This window comes from Acipenser ruthenus, chromosome 7, assembly GCF_902713425.1.
Source record: "Acipenser ruthenus chromosome 7, fAciRut3.2 maternal haplotype, whole genome shotgun sequence".
NCBI classification, from domain to species: Eukaryota; Metazoa; Chordata; class Actinopteri; order Acipenseriformes; family Acipenseridae; genus Acipenser; species Acipenser ruthenus.
Window position 1 is genome coordinate 67,641,382 of NC_081195.1, and position 21,441 is coordinate 67,662,822.

At 38.8% G+C, this 21,441-nt stretch overlaps 1 protein-coding gene across 18 annotated transcripts in view; it reads left to right on the top strand.

Moving 5' to 3' along the window:
* LOC117415336 (pleckstrin homology domain-containing family A member 5-like) overlaps nucleotides 1–21,441 on the top strand; it is a 104,569-nt gene that overhangs the window by 52,791 nt on the left and 30,337 nt on the right. For all 18 annotated transcript variants that reach the window (XM_059027696.1, XM_059027695.1, XM_034922085.2 and 15 more), the window contains 3 exons: nucleotides 10,044–10,127; nucleotides 19,030–19,150; nucleotides 19,669–19,773. In XM_059027696.1, coding sequence (XP_058883679.1) covers nucleotides 10,044–10,127; nucleotides 19,030–19,150; nucleotides 19,669–19,773 — 310 coding nt within the window. The remainder of the gene's footprint in view (nucleotides 1–10,043; nucleotides 10,128–19,029; nucleotides 19,151–19,668; nucleotides 19,774–21,441) is intronic.

Consider the following 21,441-nt stretch of genomic DNA (forward strand, 5'->3'; position numbering starts at 1 on the left):
CAGCCAGTCCCCCCTCATTGGCATTGTGCAGCACTACTTCGTAAGGATGATGATGATTATTATTATTATTATTATTATTATTATTATTTAGCAGACGCCTTTATCCAAGGCGAATTAGAGACTAGGGGTGTGTGAACTGTGCATCAGCTGCAGAGTCACTTACAACTACGTCTCACCCGAAAAAACAGAGCACAAGGAGGTTAAGTGACTTGCTCAGGGTCACACAATGAGTCAGTGGATGAGGTGGGATTTGAACCGGGGACCTCGTGGTTACAAGCCCTTTACTTTAACCACCGGACCTACCTACCGAATCCTATTGTACAGGAGACTCAACCCAGCAGTCAGCTGCTGTAGTAAATGATTACTGATCAATACACAACCAGGTTTCATGCTACTGCAACTAGAAGCTTTCTGTATGTCTGCAAGAAGTTATTAAAACGAATGCAAGTCGTGTTATAGAAAATGCTAATTTTAAAGCACACTGCTGTAATTATCCAAGATGTGTGGGTGGGGGTGTGTGTGTGTGATATATACTGCTGAATAAAATATAACTTTCATACTGTAAAACTCATTTCTGCCTAGTAGACATATGCTCATCTCACTTGTGGTTTATACTTCACTAGTCCTTAAGGTGCTAGAAACGCTTGGAGCTTAACATTAGAGTAGGAAAAAGTAGCTTAAAACTTCATTAAGAGCTGTGCTGTTTCTGACTAACACCCTAAGAACATAGAACCATTTTTACTTTACTGAATCACTTTATAATCCATCATGTTTTCAGGAAAACCCTACTAGAGTGTACCATAAATTACCTTTTACACCGTACCAGCTAAAATTGAAAAACGCTTGAGTGTAGCTAGGTTTTTTTTAATTACATTTTTTGCCCTGCGCACCCCTCATACAGTAGTCAGAGTGGCTGCATCGTCCTGTTTTGTGTGTTTCCATGTGCAGTTATCAGATTTAAAAAAAAATCCTTCTGGGTGCAGTAGCTGTCATTGGAAGGGTTAGCACAGTAGCTGGGGATTTCAAGGTCCTTCTGGTTAGCAGCCCTTATCTTGCACAAATCACAGCATCAGCACAGTGCCTCAAGAAGGATGCCAGTCACAACCTGCTTTTGAAAATGAAAGGTTATAACCTACGTTTATGAAGTTTTAAATGCAAATCGAATCATAAACACTTGTATTCCTATAAAAAAATAGAAAAAAAAAAAAAATAATAATCTTTCTTCCAAGTGATGAAAATAGTAATGCTGTACCACTTAAAATTATAAAATGCTTGAATATTTTGATACCTTAAATCTCTATTCTAGATCCTTGAACCAATTCATCTTTAAAGTGCGTGCTTCAGATCTTACCATTTCATGAGCTATGCATTCTGGTTGCCGCCTCATTTTGGTTTAAGTGCATTTCAGCGGCAGTACGCACTGCTGAGTGCAAAGAAGGAAGAACAGTAGTTGTTTCAATATTATACTCCACTACCAGTTTGAATCCTTTTCAAATAAAACCCAAAGCTCCAGATCTATAAATAATGCTTTAGTGTTTCCAACATATAACCCAGATGTGACTTAAGTACTCTGTATTTATCCTGTCCCACCCCTTCCCACTGTAAACCAAATCTGTTCTTGTTTTGTGTTATTTTAGGCAAATTCAGCTTCTTCAGCATTTTCATTCCAACGGCTGGATGTTCATGTAAATAACTGCACATGCCATCACCTTGAGGCCTTTAATATGAATGTGTGTTGGGCTTGGGAATGCAAGACGCTCGTTCTGTTTTCTTTGTCTTTTTGTTGTTGTTACCCATGGTCCTGTGTGCAACATCTCCTCCACCACATGCAGTAAAATACTGCCTGTTCAGCCATTCGAAGAAACTACAGTGCCCATGAGAGTTTGTTCTGCCAGTAATGGAACGAAAGCTGCTGTTTAAAAAACATTTTTCAAAATAATGACTGTATACCTTGAAATACTGAGAATAAAACAACGGCTGCACAGTGAACTAGTATGGCTACCTGCAGAATAACGTTACAAGCATGGTGAGGTATCAGTCAGTCAGTCAGTCAGTCTTAATTAGTCCATGGAATTACATATTTTCCATAGGAAATGGTATTTTGGCTAATGGTTTTGTAGAATTTCAATTAAATCGGTACTCTCAGTACTAAACAGTGGTACTAGTTTGTAGAATTAGGCCTATGAGTTTTTATACCCAGTTACAAGAAGGTTCCACATTATATGGCATAGGTCTAACACATTTTCATAGATCTTGTCCTACTTGCATTGAGCATAATAAAGACATTTTTAGTTAATTTACAGGGTATCAACAACTCAATACACAAATAATTGTGTAACCATTTTGCAATTTGGTTGTCTACCGTAGCTTAAGGCTGTGCTGGCCGTACTTGTAGCCTTTGTGCTGTCTATCGCACTTTACAATACGGCTCTTTGTATTTTAGGTTTTCCCTTTTTGTTGACTTGTATGTGAATCTGTATTGCAAGCCTAAGTGGTGAGTAATTCTAACAGGAAGTCCTGGCCATTAAAAACATGTAAGAAGCACAAACGGGAGCACCACATTGTCCGGGTTTCGCTGTTGTACAGAATAGTTTGTTTGATTCTCTTGACATTCTTTACAATACAATTAGAAATGTGGCCCATTCACCATATATATATAATATATATTAGAGTTCGGCACGGGTGCCCGTCGGGTTTTAAATTACCCGACCCTGGTCTCTTTTTTATTACCCGGGTATCGATTTATTAATTTTGAAAATATGACAGTGCAGTTGTAAGCGCGGGTCTCTGGGTGGCGCAATAAAGACAACATTAAAGCAAACATTGAGCCTGTTCTTAACTGACGGAATATCAAGGTTTTACAGAAAACAATAACACACAGCGGCAAGTACACCTCATCAATAATAACTGCGAAGACTATTCTATTCTAGGAAATAAAACGGAAAGAAAACAACATCCTGCAGGACGTATGTCAGTGATAACTCTGTGATCCATTAATAATAATAATAACAACAACCGTGTGGCTTCCAATACGGAATGCTTTAGCTACAGTTATTGCGCAGATATAGTTTCTTACCAAAAAGATCATACAAGTAGCCTTTATTTAAAAATAAATAAACACATAAAGTATTGTGAGTAGTGTACCCCATAAAACAGACTGACAGTTTTTAATTTTAATGAAGTTGATTAACAAAGAAAAAGCAATACACATTCCAAAATGTGTAGGGTGCCAAATACAAAATTAAATCAATGAGAGAAAAAAAACAAAATTCTCACACTTAAGAAATGTTGACCTATTGTGTTTTCAGTTAAATAAATATTTATGGAGCACGTTAAGTAAGTGTGCTAGTAATGTCTTTCTCATACTAATCATGTAGATTAACACACTACAGTATGAGCAAAACTAATGTGAAAAAGAGAATCATTTATAAACATCTATGTTAACCATGCTTTTAAATGAAACTTCTAAATCAACGAATGAATACATTTCAAACATACTTACTTTAATGTAGACTAGTTGGGTGGGATGTTTGTTTTGAAGATGTTTCACAAAGCACTTGTGCTTCCTCCTCTTTGAATGAAATATTTCTGTGGCAGAGTTTGCAAATTCCGTCTTCTCCTGCTTGGATGCCATGTTTTAAAACAACAACAGATGTCGCAGTGAAAGACACATTTTGTCGCAAACAACACCACTAGGTGTTGCAAAGAATCCTGCAGCATGACGCGCATTTAACATGAATAGCCGTATTCAAACGGAGATGTATTCTGTTGTTATTTCGATGTTTCCAGTACTTTAAAAGGCTACAGATCTGAAGGGACTAAATGTATGTGTACTATATAGTATTTAAATAATGTGTCATGCACTTAAAACATTAATATTTATTTATTTATTTATTTATTTATTTATTTTATAATTAGAAAAAGATCTGGGTATTTTTCACGAAGGGTACCCGGTTCCGGATTATCTACCTGTGCCGACCTCTAATATATATATATATATATATATATATATATATATATATATATATATATATATATATATATATATATATATATATATATATATATATATATATATATAATTGTCAGTGTTGCATCCTCAAAAAAAGCAGGCAGGTTAGTTAGACACGATCTCCCTTTCCTAAAACCATGCTGACTGTCTTCCAGGATACTGTTACCATATATGTATTTTTCCATTTTGGATCTTATTATAGTTTCCACTTGGCTTGACAATTTAATGCTGTCATTTCTCACCCTGACCTGTTTCCTCTTTAGTCTGATTTCCCAATCTGTCTCCTGGTGCCCTCAGCTTCCATCTTGATAAATTGTGGTTACAGTTAATTGGTGTGATTTGTTACCTGCTGTACTGTGGGCTCGCCCAGGTATGTAACAGGTTGGTATTAGGGCTGTTTAAAACTGCCCATGCCTCATTTTAGTTTACTAATAAATCTGTTAACAAGACAGTAAATTTCATTTGTTACTTCGATGGTGAGCCACTCTCGCCCAGTCCAGGTCTTTGTTACAAGGATGTTCTAAACTGCTTAATTAGACCAATTAGACCTGCATTCATGTCTTGTACAGTAGCAGGTCATCTTTTCATCACCTGCTTATCCTGTAGTAGAATGGCCCTCCAGGATCGGAATTGCCCTCGCCTATATTAGGTTATTCCTTTCTTCATTTTTCATTAGTACGCTTGGTATTGGTTGATTTGAATGGGGGTCAATGTATTTTATAGAGTTTAATTATTAGCAATTATAGAGTTTAATTACTCAATTTCAGTGTGCCATTTTACCTTTTTTAATGTATGAGCTGTTGACAACTGCGGATTGTTCTCTTATAATATGGAAGTGTACATGGTATCGTTTTTAATGTACTTTTTTTTGCTTATCAGTATAATCCAGTAATGCTAACTGCAAAAACTTGCGATCCTGATTAATTATAATGATAATGAAACATTTATTATTCAATCTCATTAACTGTGTTCCTGAAACAAGTGTAAATAACCATGTTTACAACTCAGAGCAAGGGCAGAGCAAACATGCTACTCATTCTTCAATAAAGAAATAGCTCTATACCAAACAATATATTCATATTGACAATAAGACAGCAAAAGAAATGAGAGGCATTGCCTTTTTTAAACCAAAAGTGAGTTTTTTTTTCTTTCTGTGTATATAAAATGCCTACAGCCCTGAAATTTCCAACATACGTTTATAATAAGTAACCTTCTAAAATATATATTAAAAATAATACTCCTTGTTTAAAACCCATTTCTTTATGCAATATGGCATTGTGGTCTGCTTTGCAAATGGCAAGAACACCTACAGCAGGGGTGCCCAGCTCTGGACCTAGAGGGCCATAGCCTAGCAGGTTTATAGGTCTCTGTAAATCAGTGCAGTCTATATCGATATTGTGGCATCTTCTCAAGTGCACGGAAAGATTAGTTGTATTTCTGGTGTACTTCACTTCTGTTTGGCATATCTTGCAAATCAAATGTTTGACTTATCAAGCTCGTTACCACTTTCATTTAGAAAAAAACCCCAGAATGCTTCCACACTTTGTATTTAAGCTTAGTTGGAGCGTTTTGTATAGGTTTAGGGTTAGGCTTGGGTTTATTCTCTGTTCTTTTGCGTCTGCCATCACGTCTGCTATGAGGAACACACTGTAGTGAAGTAAACAATATTTGACCCAGGAAGTAAAGTAAAGCAGGTGATCACACACAGTCCCCTTCCGCTTTATTTTTCAGTAAACCATGTTGCATTATCACTGTGTTTACTTAATGAGTTGCTGTGCATTTGTATTGGTATAAATGGTTCCTTATCGATTTGAACTGAAGCTAGAGAGTCTGGATCGATATATCGTCCATACCGGTGAATCGTTACACCACTGTTAATTCTGTAGAGTGATGCAAAACTTTGGGCCATAGCTGTAGGTTTTTCCTAGAATACGTGACACACAAACGATTTCCATCTATTTTTATCTTTGAGTCAGAACGCTCTGTGACAGGCGTAAAGAACATTCAATAATGCAGTGTCTGCATGAGTTAGTCATGCTGGCTTGCTGACAGGCCTGCGCTACAACTTTCCTGACATGATGTGAAAGAAAATGGTCCTAACTATGACACACACACACACACACAGAGGTGGGTCATTGGGCATTTACTTGTTTTGACTGGCACTAGACCCCTGCTACTGTTGTTGTTGTAGTTTTGTTTTTTTTTTTTCTTTCTTTTTTTCCCTCAAGGATGCTGTTATGAAATGTCAACATTGAGGGTGGGAGGTAGTGGTACTCTGCCCCTCAAGCAGTTATAAACATACTTGATTCACCAACAAATGCAGTATTGTTACTTCTATTCAAATTCTGTTGTTTTCTCGGCGTACAGATTTAGTATTGTACCATCATTTTATAAAAGTATCTTCTCTGTACACTAATTGGGACTTGCAGTACGTGTGGGTAGTGTGCTCTAGGTAACAGAGTCACTGAAGCATATCATCTAGCGTTTATTTGTCACACACGTACAGTGTCTGAGAATGTATTACATTTCTTAGATTATCTAATGGTATTTTATTTATTTTTCAGTCATAAGAACATAAGAAAGTTTACAAACGAGAGGAGGCCATTCAGCCCATCTTGCTCGTTTGGTTGTTAGTAGCTTATTGATCCCAGAATCTCATCAAGCAGCTTCTTGAAGGATCCCAGGGTGTCAGCTTCAACAACATTACTGGGGAGTTGGTTCCAAACCCTCACAATTCTCTGTGTAAAAAAGCGCCTCCTATTTTCTGTTCTGAATGCCCCTTTATCTAATCTCCATTTGTGACCCCTGGTCCTTTGTTTCTTTTTTCAAGTCAAAGAAGTCCCCCGGGTTGACATTGTCTGTACCTTTTAGGATTTTGAATGTTTGAATCAGATCGCCGCGTAGTCTTCTTTGTTCAAGACTGAATGATTCAATTCTTTTAGCCTGTCTGCATACGACATGCCTTTTAAACCTGGGATAATTCTGGTTGCTCTTCTTTGCACTCTTTCTAGAGCAGCAATATCCTTTTTGTAACAAGGTGACCAGAACTGAACACAATATTCTAGGTGAGGTCTTACTAATGCATTGTAGAGTTTTAACATTACTTCCCTTGATTTAAATTCAACACTTCTCACAATATATCCGAGCATCTTGTTAGCCTTTTTTATAGCTTCCCCACATTGTCTAGATGAAGACATTTCTGAGTCGACATAAACTCCTAGGTCTTTTTCATAGATCCTTTCTTCAATTTCAGTATCTCCCATATGATATTTATAATGCACTTTTTTATTGCGTGCAATACTTTACACTTTTCTCTATTAAATTTCATTTGCCATGTGTCTGCCCAATTCTGAATGCTGTCTAGATCATTTTGAATGACCTTTGCTGCTTCAACAGTGTTTGCCACTCCTGCTATTTTTGTGTCGTCTGCAAATTTAACGAGTTTGCTTACTATACCAGAATCTAAATCATTAATGTAGATTAGGAATAGCAGAGGACCTTATACTGATCCTTGTGGTACACCACTGGTTACCTCACTCCATTTTGAGGTTTCTCCTCTAATCAGTACTTTCTGTTTTCTACCTGTTAACCACTCCCTAATCCATGTGCATGCATTTCCTTGAATCCCTACTGCGTTCAGTTTGAGAATTAATCTTTTATGCGGGACTTTGTCAAAAGCTTTCTGGAAATCTAAATAGACCATGTCATATGCTTTGCAGTTATCCATTTTCAATGTTGCGTCCTCAAAAAAGTCAAGTAGGTTAGTTAGACACGATCTCCCTTTCCTAAAACCATGCTGGCTGTCTCCCAGGATATTGTTACCATATAGGTAATTTTCCATTTTGGATCTTATTATAGTTTCCATAAGTTTACATATAATAGAAGTCAGGCTTACTGGTCTGTAGTTACCTGGTTTGGTTTTGTCTCCCTTTTTGTGGATCGGTATTACGTTTGCTATTTTCCAGTCTGTCGGTACAACCCCTGTGTCAAGAGACTGTTGCATGATCTTGGTTAGCGGTTTGTAAATAACTTCTTTCATTTCTTTGAGTACTATTGGGAGGATCTCATCTGGCCCAGGGGATCTGTTTATTTTAAGAGCTCCTAGTCCCTTTAACACTTCTGCCTCTGTTATGCTAAAGTTATTTAAAATTGGATAGGAACAGGTCGACATGTGGGGCATGTTGTCCGTGTCCTCCTTTGTAAAAACCTGTGAAAAGTAATACTGTTTTACTTACTGAAATTTCATGGATCTGCCATGTTGACCGTATATTCACATGTACTAAACTTTACTGAGCAAGGACCCTTTATTAATTCACTGCCCTTGATATTTCACTTATTTTCTACACAATACAATAGTTATAGCCTGCAGTACACACACAGTTAGAGATCTGGGAAATTGTTACAGGTCTGCAGCATAGCCATATCTAGGCTACACTCCCATGGCATGCTTGGGTTAAAGTTTTCTGAGCAAAATCATTTTAATACATTAAATTGCTGACTTGGTCACCTATATTAAAGTAAATGTTCGTTGCTGCATTCAGAAGTCTATTTGCTCTGAGTTACATTTCATTTTATTTGGTAATGGTTTTTCAGCTGAAATTGTGATATTTACTGTACCCTAGGGCTAAAGTATTTTATTGCAAAACCCATTTTATATATTTTTAAACACCTGCTGTACAGTATGCATGCATGCTGGTACCACCTTCCCTTTTACATTTAAATGGCAGGCTTCACAATCTGTTACAGGACATTTTACTTTACTGTACTACATTGTGGACCGCCTGAAATGTTATAAGCCAGTCTCAATTATGTTGCAATGAGAAATCAAAGAGGCGTCTGTTTTGTTTCTGCCCTTTGCTAGTGGTTCTAACACTCCATCATGACAATAATGCATGCTTCACTGTGTGTACAGTGTCTCGCTGATGCTGGGACAGTAACTGTATTTATTGTTATCTCTATAAAAGAGGCTTTAATCCCTGTACTGAAGCAGGATGTGTGTATCAGTATTGCTGTGATCAGGGCATGACTGGGGAACAGTGTGCTGAAGCTACAGTCCTGTATTAGGATTTTCTATTTTTAAAAACAAAACAAGAAGTACAAGAACTAGCCTGTATGTGGCAAAACAAGGACTACAGTACCATGCTGAAGTTTACAGTAACTAATAATATAAGGTCTGTGAATTAAATCCTTGCATATGCATTATGGGTCTGAAATGTGATGTGTTCAGAGATACTGTTTGTGATGCATAAGGTTTGATTGTGTGTGCTGTATATTTGTTTTCGTACAGTGCACTTCTAAACATTGTATGGGGTATTTGTTTTTTTAATTAAATGTTCATGTGGGCCCATTACAGTAAGTCTTAGAAAGTTGTATGTATTTTATAGTCTTGTATGTTTTAACATCTGCATCTGTTTAATCTGTCATTTCTGTTGAATTACTGTTAAATTCTGCTCTGAACTAGGCTATATTTTAGGGATTTGGGTTTTTAGCCTCTGCAGAATATTTCAGATGAGGTTTTTTTTTTTTTTTTTTTCAAGCCACAAACTGAATGAGTCATACTTTACTACATTTAGTCATTTAATGTATAGTGGGCAGTTCTAGTGTGGAATCTTAAAAATAATTGTGTTTTTATCATTTGAAATGTTCCAGTTGGCTTCTGTTTTGAGGAGGGGGAGTTAGCGTGAGTTCGCTGTCCTGCCTTTTTTTTCTTTTTTTGTATAACTGCTGTAACAGTTGACTACTGTAGTCCTTGCCATGTTTGCAGTGATGCTATGTTTTTGGTATTTGGGTTTCACCATACTGTTAAATTCCACTTTCAGCTGCTTAGAACATGGTTACAGGACATTCCATATTGATGCTGCAATTCTTCAATAACCCTTTTCAGCAAGTCGTTTTGTTCCACAGTCAGCAGGAGTTTGTCTGCCACTTTCGGGCTGTGTATCTGTGCATTGCAATGCCGATGATCTGCAGCTACAGATTGCAATGAGTTTGATGTCCTGAATTTTTTTTAATTTTTTTTCTTTCTCTACAGTCACAATGAGAGGAAGGTAACTTGCAAACACCCTGTCTCAGGTCAGCCATCCCAGGACAACTGCATCTTTGTTGTGAACGAACAGTAAGTAATTGTTTTTAGGTGTGTTTGTGTTTGTGTGGTGGTTCTTTTTTTTTTTTTTTTTTAAATATGAAAATAATGAAATTATTGGTTATGTTAGAGCTGGGACAACCATTTTCTTGAATGATAATAAACAGTGCTTGATGTATTTAGTGGTAATATAACCATTTTTGTATTGGTTCATTTGATATATGACAGTGATAAGGTATTGTGCTAAAGAAACCAATGCATCAATAATGCAGTAAATAACACATTCTACGGTACAGTGTTTCTTTTTCTAAAAAAACAAAAAACAAAACACTGCCTTTCCTAGTGCAGCTGTCCCCCCTTCCTGACTTGTATCTATCATTGATGTGTTCTGAACACTTCAAACACCTTTTACATGTAAATTCCTGATGGAGACTCTGATTACAATTAGGAGTGGAGGCTTGTTATAAAGCTACATTAGTTAATACAGAGGATTTAAAAGAGAAATTGTGGTGAAATGAAAAGAAATTGCCTACACATTTTTGTGGGGGGTGGGGTGGGGGAAAGACATTTACATGAAACTTAACTACTGTAGCTAAAAATGAAATTAATAAAAACAGAAAAACAGAAGCCCTGCATGTAAACATGAAAACCACAGTTGTATGCTAAATGTGTCCGTCCCTAATTGGCTTGCTCAGATAAGTGCTTCTTAAAAAGGGTGATGCAGAATTAGTTTTGGAAGGTTTCAGCTTTCCAACCCCGGTTCACCTCTACTGCCGTAATGATTCAGCTTGCCTAATAAATGCACTTCAGTGTTATGAGAACTTTCAGAAGCCTTGCGTCAATAACAGATTGCAGCATGGGCTACTGTACCACCTGATAATTTACTGCAGCACCAACAGACTGCACAGGGATATGCATGCTTCTTTAAAAACAACATTACGAAGTAAATTAGATCGCATTGCATTTGATACACACCATGTGCATTCAATTTGTTAGACTATTTAGCTTGTTTTAAAATACAGTTTAAAAGGCTCATGTCTGGCTTATTGCCTGGAACATTTTAGCAAAGAATAGTTTACTGTTTAACCAGTTTAGACTGGAGAATATTGTTTTTTTTATAGTTGGAATAAATAATAAAGCCATTGGTGCTGGCCAATACTTGGCAATCAAGATAGTCTACTGTACTTGCGCAATTGATTTTTAATGTTTTCATTTTTCTTTTATGTGGTTTAAAAACTGAGCGCATACATAATTGAAGTGACAAGGGGATGGGAGGCAAGAAAATTTCCCCTTGCCCTTGTTGCTAAAACAAGCCCAAGGTGTTTTTGAAGGAGAAACTTCGAGACATTCTGCCTGATAATTTAATGTCAGTTTATTAAGAAACTGACAAGCCTCTGTTGGCAAAATCAAGCCGGGCTGTACTTGCTATGTTTAAATGGGTCAGCAGGACTCTGCTGCCGCCTTGATCAAGCATTCCAAAATTGCAAACCAATCCCTATTATTACTGTAGTTGACTATATCCATCTATCTATCTCCAGATCTGTGCCTGGCTAAGACTGGTTTGATGCCCACCCAAGAATGTGATATCATAATGTTTTGAGCATTCAATGACGTGTATAATTGGGCTTCAGTTGTATATAATCCCTTCAATGCAGGGATTCCATAGCGGTTTAGGCTAGTCCAGGACTAACGTTGTACATACTGTAGACACTACTTTGTTTCCTATACAGTAAATTGTGTCTAATTAAGCTTGGGGTATAAAACTTGGAATAGAGCAAACTACTATGCAGTGGGAGTTGGATTACCATTTTTGCACGTTCATATCTACAGTACACTGGCGTGGCATCCGTCTCTCTTTCCACCCTTGCAGATCCTCCCAGACCTTTGCCTTTACTGTCTGCTTTTCAAAGTGTGTGTGTGCCAACAGTATGAGAAGTGCTACAGTGGGTCTACCTTTCCCACAGTCACATGCCACATGCAAGTGGCCAGCTAGCCCACTGTAAAAGGTGATCCTGGTACTGGAATAGAAATATGTTAATTTTTAAATTTTTGTTCCATGTTATTTTACAAAAGACTAGGTTCTACTGTAAGTTGAGGGGAGAAAAAAAACAACAACAAAAAAAGCAAACGTTCACAGATATACTGTACTGTAGGGTGAATATTAATACAAAAGGCTTGCCAAATTATTTTCTTTGAGTTCATTTGAACTTGACAATGGCTTTAATAACCATGATTCACAATCCCAGTTCACAGCAGTACTATTAAGTTCATTATGACAGTGGTAGGGAATGTGGTGTTAATTTATATTTATTTAATAGGAATTATTCATCATCAGTGATAAGTCTTTGCAATGGTAAATTGTTAACAATCAAATGACACTTTATTAAAGATGAATATCCATTGATTATTGATAATACAGAAACAGAGTTCTTGCAAAATATACTGTTATGCAGAATATAATAGTTGGCTAGTTTTAAACGGTTACAGTCTAGTTGTGCCATACTACCTGCACTGGGGGTTTATCCTCTCAGGACAGGAGTGAAGGATGTCCTCTTGAAATATCTCCTGCAATAAGCCTGTCTGTATCTCTGATCAGTGTATTTATTACAGCTACAGCTCTGGGGCGAGGCCCTTGTGTACACAGCTAATTGGCTACAATACTCCAGGTAATACTATTCAGCTCTGGCTATTGTGTCAATCGCCCTATAAAAATGGAGAACAGGATGTTCTCTTTTCTCAGTCGGCTATTTTTATGGCTCACTGATTACATCTCTCCCTCCCCGTATCACTTATTTACACAGAAACATTTATTTTAACCCTTCAGTCACCCATTTGATGCTGTGCTAGCGGTCCTTGCATAGCATCACTCATACACACTTTATTTGGTTCGGGCAATCGGTATCCATCCCATTGACAGCATGTATCTGTTACTTATTCAAGCCAGTTTGGTATGATGAGGTCAGACACTGCTTTTAGGGCTACAGATTTTCCATCCTGGGGAATAGCAAATTCCGTTTTTCAAAAATGAACAATTCCGTTTTTTTCCCCCTACTTTTTATTAATAATTAAGCATGGCATTTCAACATAAATATAATGTTGATAGTTAATTTAAATTGCTTGCTTACTTCGGGAAAGTCCCGTCTTGAGCGCAGTATCTTAGGTCTGAGTTTTTTCAGCATAGAAGAATGCAGTGCTTTGCATTTGTTGACGTCATCTTCTTTATTGCTTTCTTGTTTTCTGCGTGTTTACGACTGGCAATATGATTTTAATGGTACTAACTCGTACATGATCAATCGAATGACAGCAACATTTGCAGAATAGTATGCTGCCATCCTCCTATAGATTTATCAATAATGTTTTAGCTCTGTCTTTTGCTGTAACATTGCATTCAACTTGGCTGGGTGTAGTACAAAAACCCCAGAAAACTGGAGTTGCGAGATGAAAAAGACAACACTGCAAAATTCCATTCCCAAAGTGCCTAATTCTGTTCCCAATGCCTAATTCCGGGATTCCGTCCGCGATTGCGAAAAATCAGTATCCCTACACTTGGTGCTTCATGAGCACGTCACCTTGTATTGTACAGAGTTGTCAAATTATAATATATCAAAGCCTATGCAGAAAACATGTTCAATTATGTATTCTCTTGGGTTCTTGCCCTTGTCTTGGTTTTGTGAAATTTAAAAGATTTGTTTTGCCTTATAAGTTTCGCCTCCCATCGTAGCAGCAGAATAAACTTTGCCATAATTTAATTTGCATGGTCAGTTTTTTTTTTTTTTTTTTTTTTCACGGAAATCGATGTTTTCAAATAAATCTGCATTTCTGGTCTTCAGCTCATTTCTTTCTTTTTTTTTTTTTTGTCTTCCATTTGCGGATAACATTTTCTCCAGTCCTATTATGTTAAAGATAATGGGATCTCTTATTGATGTATTCATACTTTTACACATTCATGAATAATTTAAAAATACCTTTTATGGTCAACATTGGTTCTGCGTATGTAAATGGAATATTTTATAGCAAAAAGCAGCACACCAGAACTAGAATTAAACATATCAGGTATAATTAAACCCACACAGCTGAAAGCTACTGTAGAAAGGTTTTTATCGGCTTCTATTAGCCTATTAAATGCTATGCTGTTGAAACTTCAAACTGTTAGACCTTATGGTTTTTAGCGTTGGATGATTTATACAATCATCCCACCTTGTCACCTTTTGTTAGGTTTAGACTGATATTGGGCTTATTATCCCACGCTTTGAATGCATATCCCACCAGAGGAAAAGGGTAACTTAAGAGTACTGCATACATCTAGAGAACCGCTTGTCCAGTTGTGACCGGGACCTTCTTTAGCACAAGTTATTGAGTGCTCCATAGTCTGGGGTGTATCTGGACTGTGTGTACTATCTGCCTGTGCTTTGTCTTTATCCAGTCTATACCATAGTCTGGGGTGTATCTGGACTGTGTGTCCTATCTGCCTGTGCGTTGTCTTTATCCAGTCTATACCAGTCTGGGGTGTATCTGGACTCCCTGTCCTATCTGCCTGTGCGTTGTCTTTATCCAGTCTATACCAGTCTGGGGTGTATCTGGACTCCCTGTCCTATCTGCCTGTGCGTTGTCTTTATCCAGTCTATACCAGTCTGGGGTGTATCTGGACTGTGTGTCCTATCTGCCTGTGCGTTGTCTTTATCCAGTCTATACCAGTCTGGGGTGTATCTGGACTGTGTGTCCTATCTGCCTGTGCGTTGTCTTTATCCAGTCTATACCAGTCTGGGGTGTATCTGGACTCCCTGTCCTATCTGCCTGTGCGTTGTCTTTATCCAGTCTATACCAGTCTGGGGTGTATCTCGACTGTGTGTCCTATCTGCCTGTGCTTTGTCTTTATCCAGTCTATACCAGTCTGGGGTGTATCTGGACTCCCTGTCCTATCTGCCTGTGCTTTGTCTTTATCCATTCTATACCATAGTCTGGGGTGTATCTCTGGACTGTGTGTCCTATCTGCCTGTGCTTTGTCTTTATCCAGTCTATACCAGTCTGGGGTGTATCTGGACTGTGTGTCCTATCTGCCTGTGCTTTGTCTTTATCCAGTCTATACCAGGCTGGGGTGTATCTGGACTGTGTGTCCTATCTGCCTGTGCTTTGTCTTTATCCAGTCTATACCAGGCTGGGGTGTATCTGGACTGTGTGTCCTATCTGCCTGTGCTTTGTCTTTATCCAGTCTATACCAGGCTGGGGTGTATCTGGACTGTGTGTCCTATCTGCCTGTGCTTTGTCTTTATCCAGTCTATACCAGGCTGGGGTGTATCTGGACTGTGTGTCCTATCTGCCTGTGCGTTGTCTTTATCCAGTCTATACCAGGCTGGGGTGTATCTGGACTGTGTGTCCTATCTGCCTGTGCGTTGTCTTTATCCAGTCTATACCAGGCTGGGGTGTATCTGGACTGTGTGTCCTATCTGCCTGTGCTTTGTCTTTATCCATTCTATACCATAGTCTGGGGGTGTATCAAGACAGCTTCCCTGTCTCCTTCAGTATGCCCACTAGGATTACCTGTATCTGGAGAACTGCTTTATCACTTGTGATCAAACCTGGTCCCGACATACTTTTTTTTTTTTTTTTTTTTTTTTTTTTTTTTATAAATTTAGTCGTTGCCAATTATTTTTTGTTATTTTCTCCCCACTTTGAAATGCCCAGTTATTTTAAGGCTCAGCTCACCGCTACCACCCCTGCGCTGACTCGGGAGGGGCGAAGATGAACACACGCTGTCCTCCGAAGCATGTGCCGTCAGCCGCCCGCTTCTTTACACTCTGCAGACTCACCGTGCAGCCGCCTCAGAGCTACAGCGTCGGAGGACAACGCAGCTCTGGGCATCTTACAGGCAAGCCCGCAGGCGCCTGGCCAGACTACAGGGGTCGCTGGTGCGCGGTGAGCCGAGGACACCCTGGCCGACCTAACACTCCCTCCCCTGGGCGACGCTCGGCCAATTGAGCGCCGCCCCCTGGGAGCTCCCGTCCACGGTCGGCTGTGGAATAGCCTGGATTCGAACTCGCGACATCCAGGCTATAGAGCGCATCCTGCACTCTAGCGAGTGCTTTTACTGGATGCGCCACTCGGGAGCCCCCCGACATACTTTTTGCACAACATTTGAGAGTTTGAAGGCACAGTGGATATAGGGTCATGATCTTATACTTTTTTATGTTACTAAAAGCTACATTAGTGGCTGGGGATGAATGTTACTGACATGCTTGTTTAACCCAGTGAAACTTGGAAGGGAAATCTTCACCCAGATTGTCAACATATAAAGCCAGAGAATTACAAAGGAATGAGCGACTGTACTGTATGGGGATGAGAAAGTGCTAATGGGATGTAACACCCTCCATACCCACTCATTGCAAATCATGATTCCATTTCATCTGCCCTTGAATTCTTATTACAAGGCAGCACACATACAGAATTGCATGGCTTCTTACTCTGGCTTCTGACTACAGCGTTGAAAATGAGGGACCATGGTAATGTAAATTACACACCTTTGTTCAAACCAGCAAGTAGAATGAGTGTGAACAGAATGGGAAGCTACAGTATCAGTAGAAAAAAAACATTACTGCATTCTTTCTAACTGAAAAACTGTAGAAGTTTTAGACTATTTTTTGTTAGCTTTTTAGTTGTTCTCTTAAATTAGGAAAAACTCATACATCCTCTGTTAAATTGGTTATAGACAGACAAATACAATGGGATGCTACTGTACAAAGAGATACGCACGCACACATACAAGCAGTCTGTATTCGGAGCATTGTACTGGGACTGTACCCTTCAGCGTGAAGCCATGTGGTTTTGAGCCGTGTGTTTTTTAAAGTTCTCCTGATCTGCTGCTGCATGACTCAGTTCCAGTACAGAACAGTATAAATGCAAATTAAAATGCAGGAAATACGGGGGGAAGGGACAGGACTGAAAGAACCTCCAGCTGCCTGCAGACAAGCTTTGCTGCTTCTCATCCAGCTGAGGCCATTTTTAAAATCCCCAGACAGCGCCCACGAAATACGAGAGAGCTTGCATCCTCCAGATCCCCGAGATGCTGAACGAACAGCACAATCCCTATGCAGCGCCCCTGAAATATGAGAGAGCTTCCATCCTTCAGCTCCCCAAGATGCTGAACGAGCAGCACAGGGAAATGCAATTGCCTTCAGCACAGGACATGTATTAAAGCAAAACGGTGATGAGGAATGATGTTAATTAAACCACAGCAACCATTGCTGTGAGTACCCGGCAAATGGGTCCAGAGCACCCTTTTAATAGATGAGCTAATCAGAACCCTGTGCCCATGCCACTGTAATTATCAGATTGTTTACTGAAATATAACGAGCTTGAGGATTTCATCCATCAACAAGAGATTGTTTTGAAGCTCATCGTGGTAATTTCAAGGGTGAAAAATCTTAAATGTAATATTTTAGAGATTTACTCTAATTTCTAACAAAAGCCTGGTGCTCAAACGCAAACATATGCCACTCACAGATATCCATTAAATCACATACAGTAGCTCCCTACTGGTCCATATTTTTGCTTTTCTGTATACACAAATATCTGTTCTGATATCATGCTGTTCCTAAGATCCAGGGGCTTCTGTAGCACAGTTACTGTCCCCTACTGGTGTAGTGGAGGCGGGTTTACTTCCGTGTGTCGCACTTCAGAGTTCTATTGTACCTGCTTCTAGAGAAACGCTCATCCATTTGTGATGAAACTTGCATTCTTTTAGGATAATGTCTCATCAGAATCTGGGGATATATGGAGTAACAGCATCCGTCTCGTACACTTTCTTTAGCACAGGTTATGTAATGTGTGTCGGAATATTCATATTCTGCTGCAAGAATAGAAATTTACAATATGTATGGCTAAATAAATAAACATCTTTGCTGCAAAGACAAAGTTAAAAGGCACCTGAAATGTCCTATATTGGTGATCAGGAGCAAATCTGTAATGGAATTGCAGGACTTCAGATTTGGAATAATGACTGACCTTCCTACCCACCTACCCAGGCTGGTCATGGGCATATCCCATGGTCAACATTTAAAATAAAAGCCTATAGTGTTCTGCAGCTCGGGTATTGCTGTAGCAGCTTCAAAGCTGTTAGCATCATGGGGCTTGAGCTTCAGGCAAAACAAAGAAGCAGAAGTTTGGTAGGCAAGCAGCTGCCACTTCACACCGGGAGAAGTCGAAAGATTTTAAAACATCAGAGTCTCGGAAATGAATGCAGAAATAAGAGGTTGCAGTGAATGTAGGCGCAACCCCACAAACTGCACAGTCATTGTCCTGGTTTTTAAACGTACTGTGGACTCCCATTTGTTTTGAATTACTGTACCCCAGCACTGATTTAGAATAACTTGAGCGCTGAAGTTGTTTGTTATATCGAACAACCTTGAGTGAGGAAACTGCAACCAGAAAGCTAATGCACAGGGTAAAATGAAGAGTCCCTGTTGCATGCAGAATTGGATGGGGGTGGGGGTGGGGGTGGGGGGCTTATTTATAGTAAAACCTGGTCGTCAATGAAGAGATATATGCTATTGGTGTTTATTGATTAGTAACTCGATCTGGTTTATTTTACAGCATGCATTTAAAATAAAAAGATAATCGGTGTAGAATGATTATTTCGCTGGATGCTTGGCTGGCCATTCACGCTATGGAATTGCATAAGAATTGACGGTCATGAGGCTGGAGTCATGAGTTTTCAAAACTTTTGCTGATCTGCTCAATGACCCAACACCAATATATCTGTTAAATAGCAGCATGTTCTTATTCCTGCCGCATTTGTTCCAGATAAGGTGTTCCCGCAAGACCAGAGTTGAATTTCTTAACTTTAGAAAATAGGACATGGCTAAGAAACAAAAGTTTTTTCTATTAATTAAGCAGCAGATAATGTGGTGTGTGTGTGTGTGGTGTGTTTTTTAAATTCCAGCCCTGCTTCAAAAATGCAGTCCCACGAAAAGAAAGACAGACCAGTGAGTTCGATAAGTGAAGCTTCAAACTACACCATGGCATCAGAGTACGGCACACATCCAGGCAGCCCTCTGGCCAGAGTAAGATAGATAGATATTATAATTTTTTTTTTTTAATCCTTCTAAGAATGTTTAAACTGCAATTAACACTTCATGGATGAACTATTGAAAATGGCTGGGGGGGGGGGGGGGGGAATTAAAGTAGTTTAATACATGGAATGTATTTTTCATTAGAATATTTTTTCCATTGCTATATATGGGGGACAAATTGCATCCTCCTAATGAGGTCACCAGTGAGTTGTGTTTTTTTTGTTTTATCCGTCCCCATGAGAGAGAGGGGGAGATTATATTTTGAACATTTTATATACAGTCTGGTAGTCTCCTTCATAAGGGAATGAGTTCAAATTAACCATATTAATAATTATAATATACTTCAGACATATTCCATTACAATTACAACAATTTCATGTGGGATTTTTGTAAAAATGTGGTGTCAAAGAGCAATACAAAACTGAAAGACTTGCTTTGGTTTCTATGATGGATTTATTTATTTATTTTATTTTGATATGTGTATTTAAGCATTCTTTCCCAATTTTCAGGCCTCCAGATCTTTGAAGAAAATTCACAATTTTGGAAAGAGGTCAAATTCAATAAAGAGAAACCCAAATGCACCTGTGCTGAAGAGGAATTGGCTTTACAAACAGGTAAGTTCATAGTTTATTTACCACAGTAAAAGGTTTTGACAAACATTTCCACAAACTCATCAAAATAAGTTAGTTGTCATTTCTATCTATGTAAACAGGTGAATAAATGGTTGAGCTTGTAAAATGGAAGTCAACTGAAATGTGCATCTTGTGTTAAGACTTAACTGCACTGTAGTTTTAATTGAATAAAAAAAAGGTTGTTAGTGGTAACAGCGTTCAGGTTTGACCAGGATAAAAGAAATCCTTCAGAGCTGGAAATGCAGTTTACAGAAGCTGCTGCTGCTGGTCCATCTTGAAGTATTAGCAGATTTGTATAGGCATGGATGTCAAGTCTCAAGGTTTACCCGTGAAACTCACGGTTTTTCACAATTTTGAGTCTCACGGCCGTGCAATGGATTCTCACGTCTGTGCATAAGTTTGTTATTGTTTGCGAGGCAGCGAAACCCTTTATACATGATACAGCAGTAAATCCAATACAACAATACAACTGTCCAAGCGTATTATTTCATTTGGGGGGGGGGGTCACCATGAAGAGGTGTACATTATCGTTCTGTATTCCTGTAGCTGCTATGCAAACTCCCCCCTTACTCCAAAGATAGAATTGCCTTGTTATCTCAAACTGACGGTTTGTCAGCGCGAGCCTTCTATGTTTCTGTACACAACACGTCATTACTCGGACAGAGTCGAAGGAGAGGCTGTCAGACTGTCGCTGTCTCATTCAGCAGTGTGGAGTAGTGGTTAGGGCTCTGGACTCTTGACCGGAGGGTCGTGGGTTCAATCCCAGGTGGGTGACACTGCTGCTGTACCCTTGAGCAAGGTACTTTACCTAGATTGCTTCAGTAAAAACCCAACTGTATAAATGTGTAATTGTATGTAAAATAATGTGATATCTGTATAATGTGAAATAATGTGATATCTTGTAACAATTGTAAGTTTCCCTGCATAAGGGCGTCTGCTAAGAAATAAATAATAATTACCACAGAAATAAGAGAAATGGACATCAATGAGAATTTAATTATTAAACTCGAAAAATATAATGTTCTTTGTGATGCCAGTGTCAGTGGTTATGAAGACAATACAAAGAAAGACGCCATATGGTAAGAAATAACAGAACAATTGGAAATTATGTCTCTCTCTCTCTCTTTATTTCACCTTTTAGTGAGTGATGGGGAGCACCACACACTGGTTTCGTATTTCTGTAAAATGACGCTTATTTGTTTTAATAATGTTGACCGATAATAATAATCTCATTCACACACTAACCGAAGATTTTATTAAAACTGAAAATCAATAAAAAAAGCTGTTAGCCATGTGCAAAAATCTTGATCTGTCACCAGCAACCCCCCCCCCCCCCCCCCCCCCCCAAGAAAAAAACAAAATCTAGTGATCTAGGTTAAGGTTTTTCATGAATCCAAAGGTTTTTCAGCAGGGGTCTCACTGGTATGAACACTTAAGGGTTGACATGTCTGTATAGGTGTCCATTTCTTGATGGCTATGAAAACAGAACAATTTGAGATGAGTTATAGGGCTAGTCTAAGGTCAAAAGGGTTGGTGATCTGAATCTCTTTGAAAGGTCATGTTGCTGCTAACATCCCTTTGGATTTGATTGCCAATCCTTTTCTTAGCAACACTGCAAGCTTGGATAGCTAGGACATGGCAGGTGTCGCC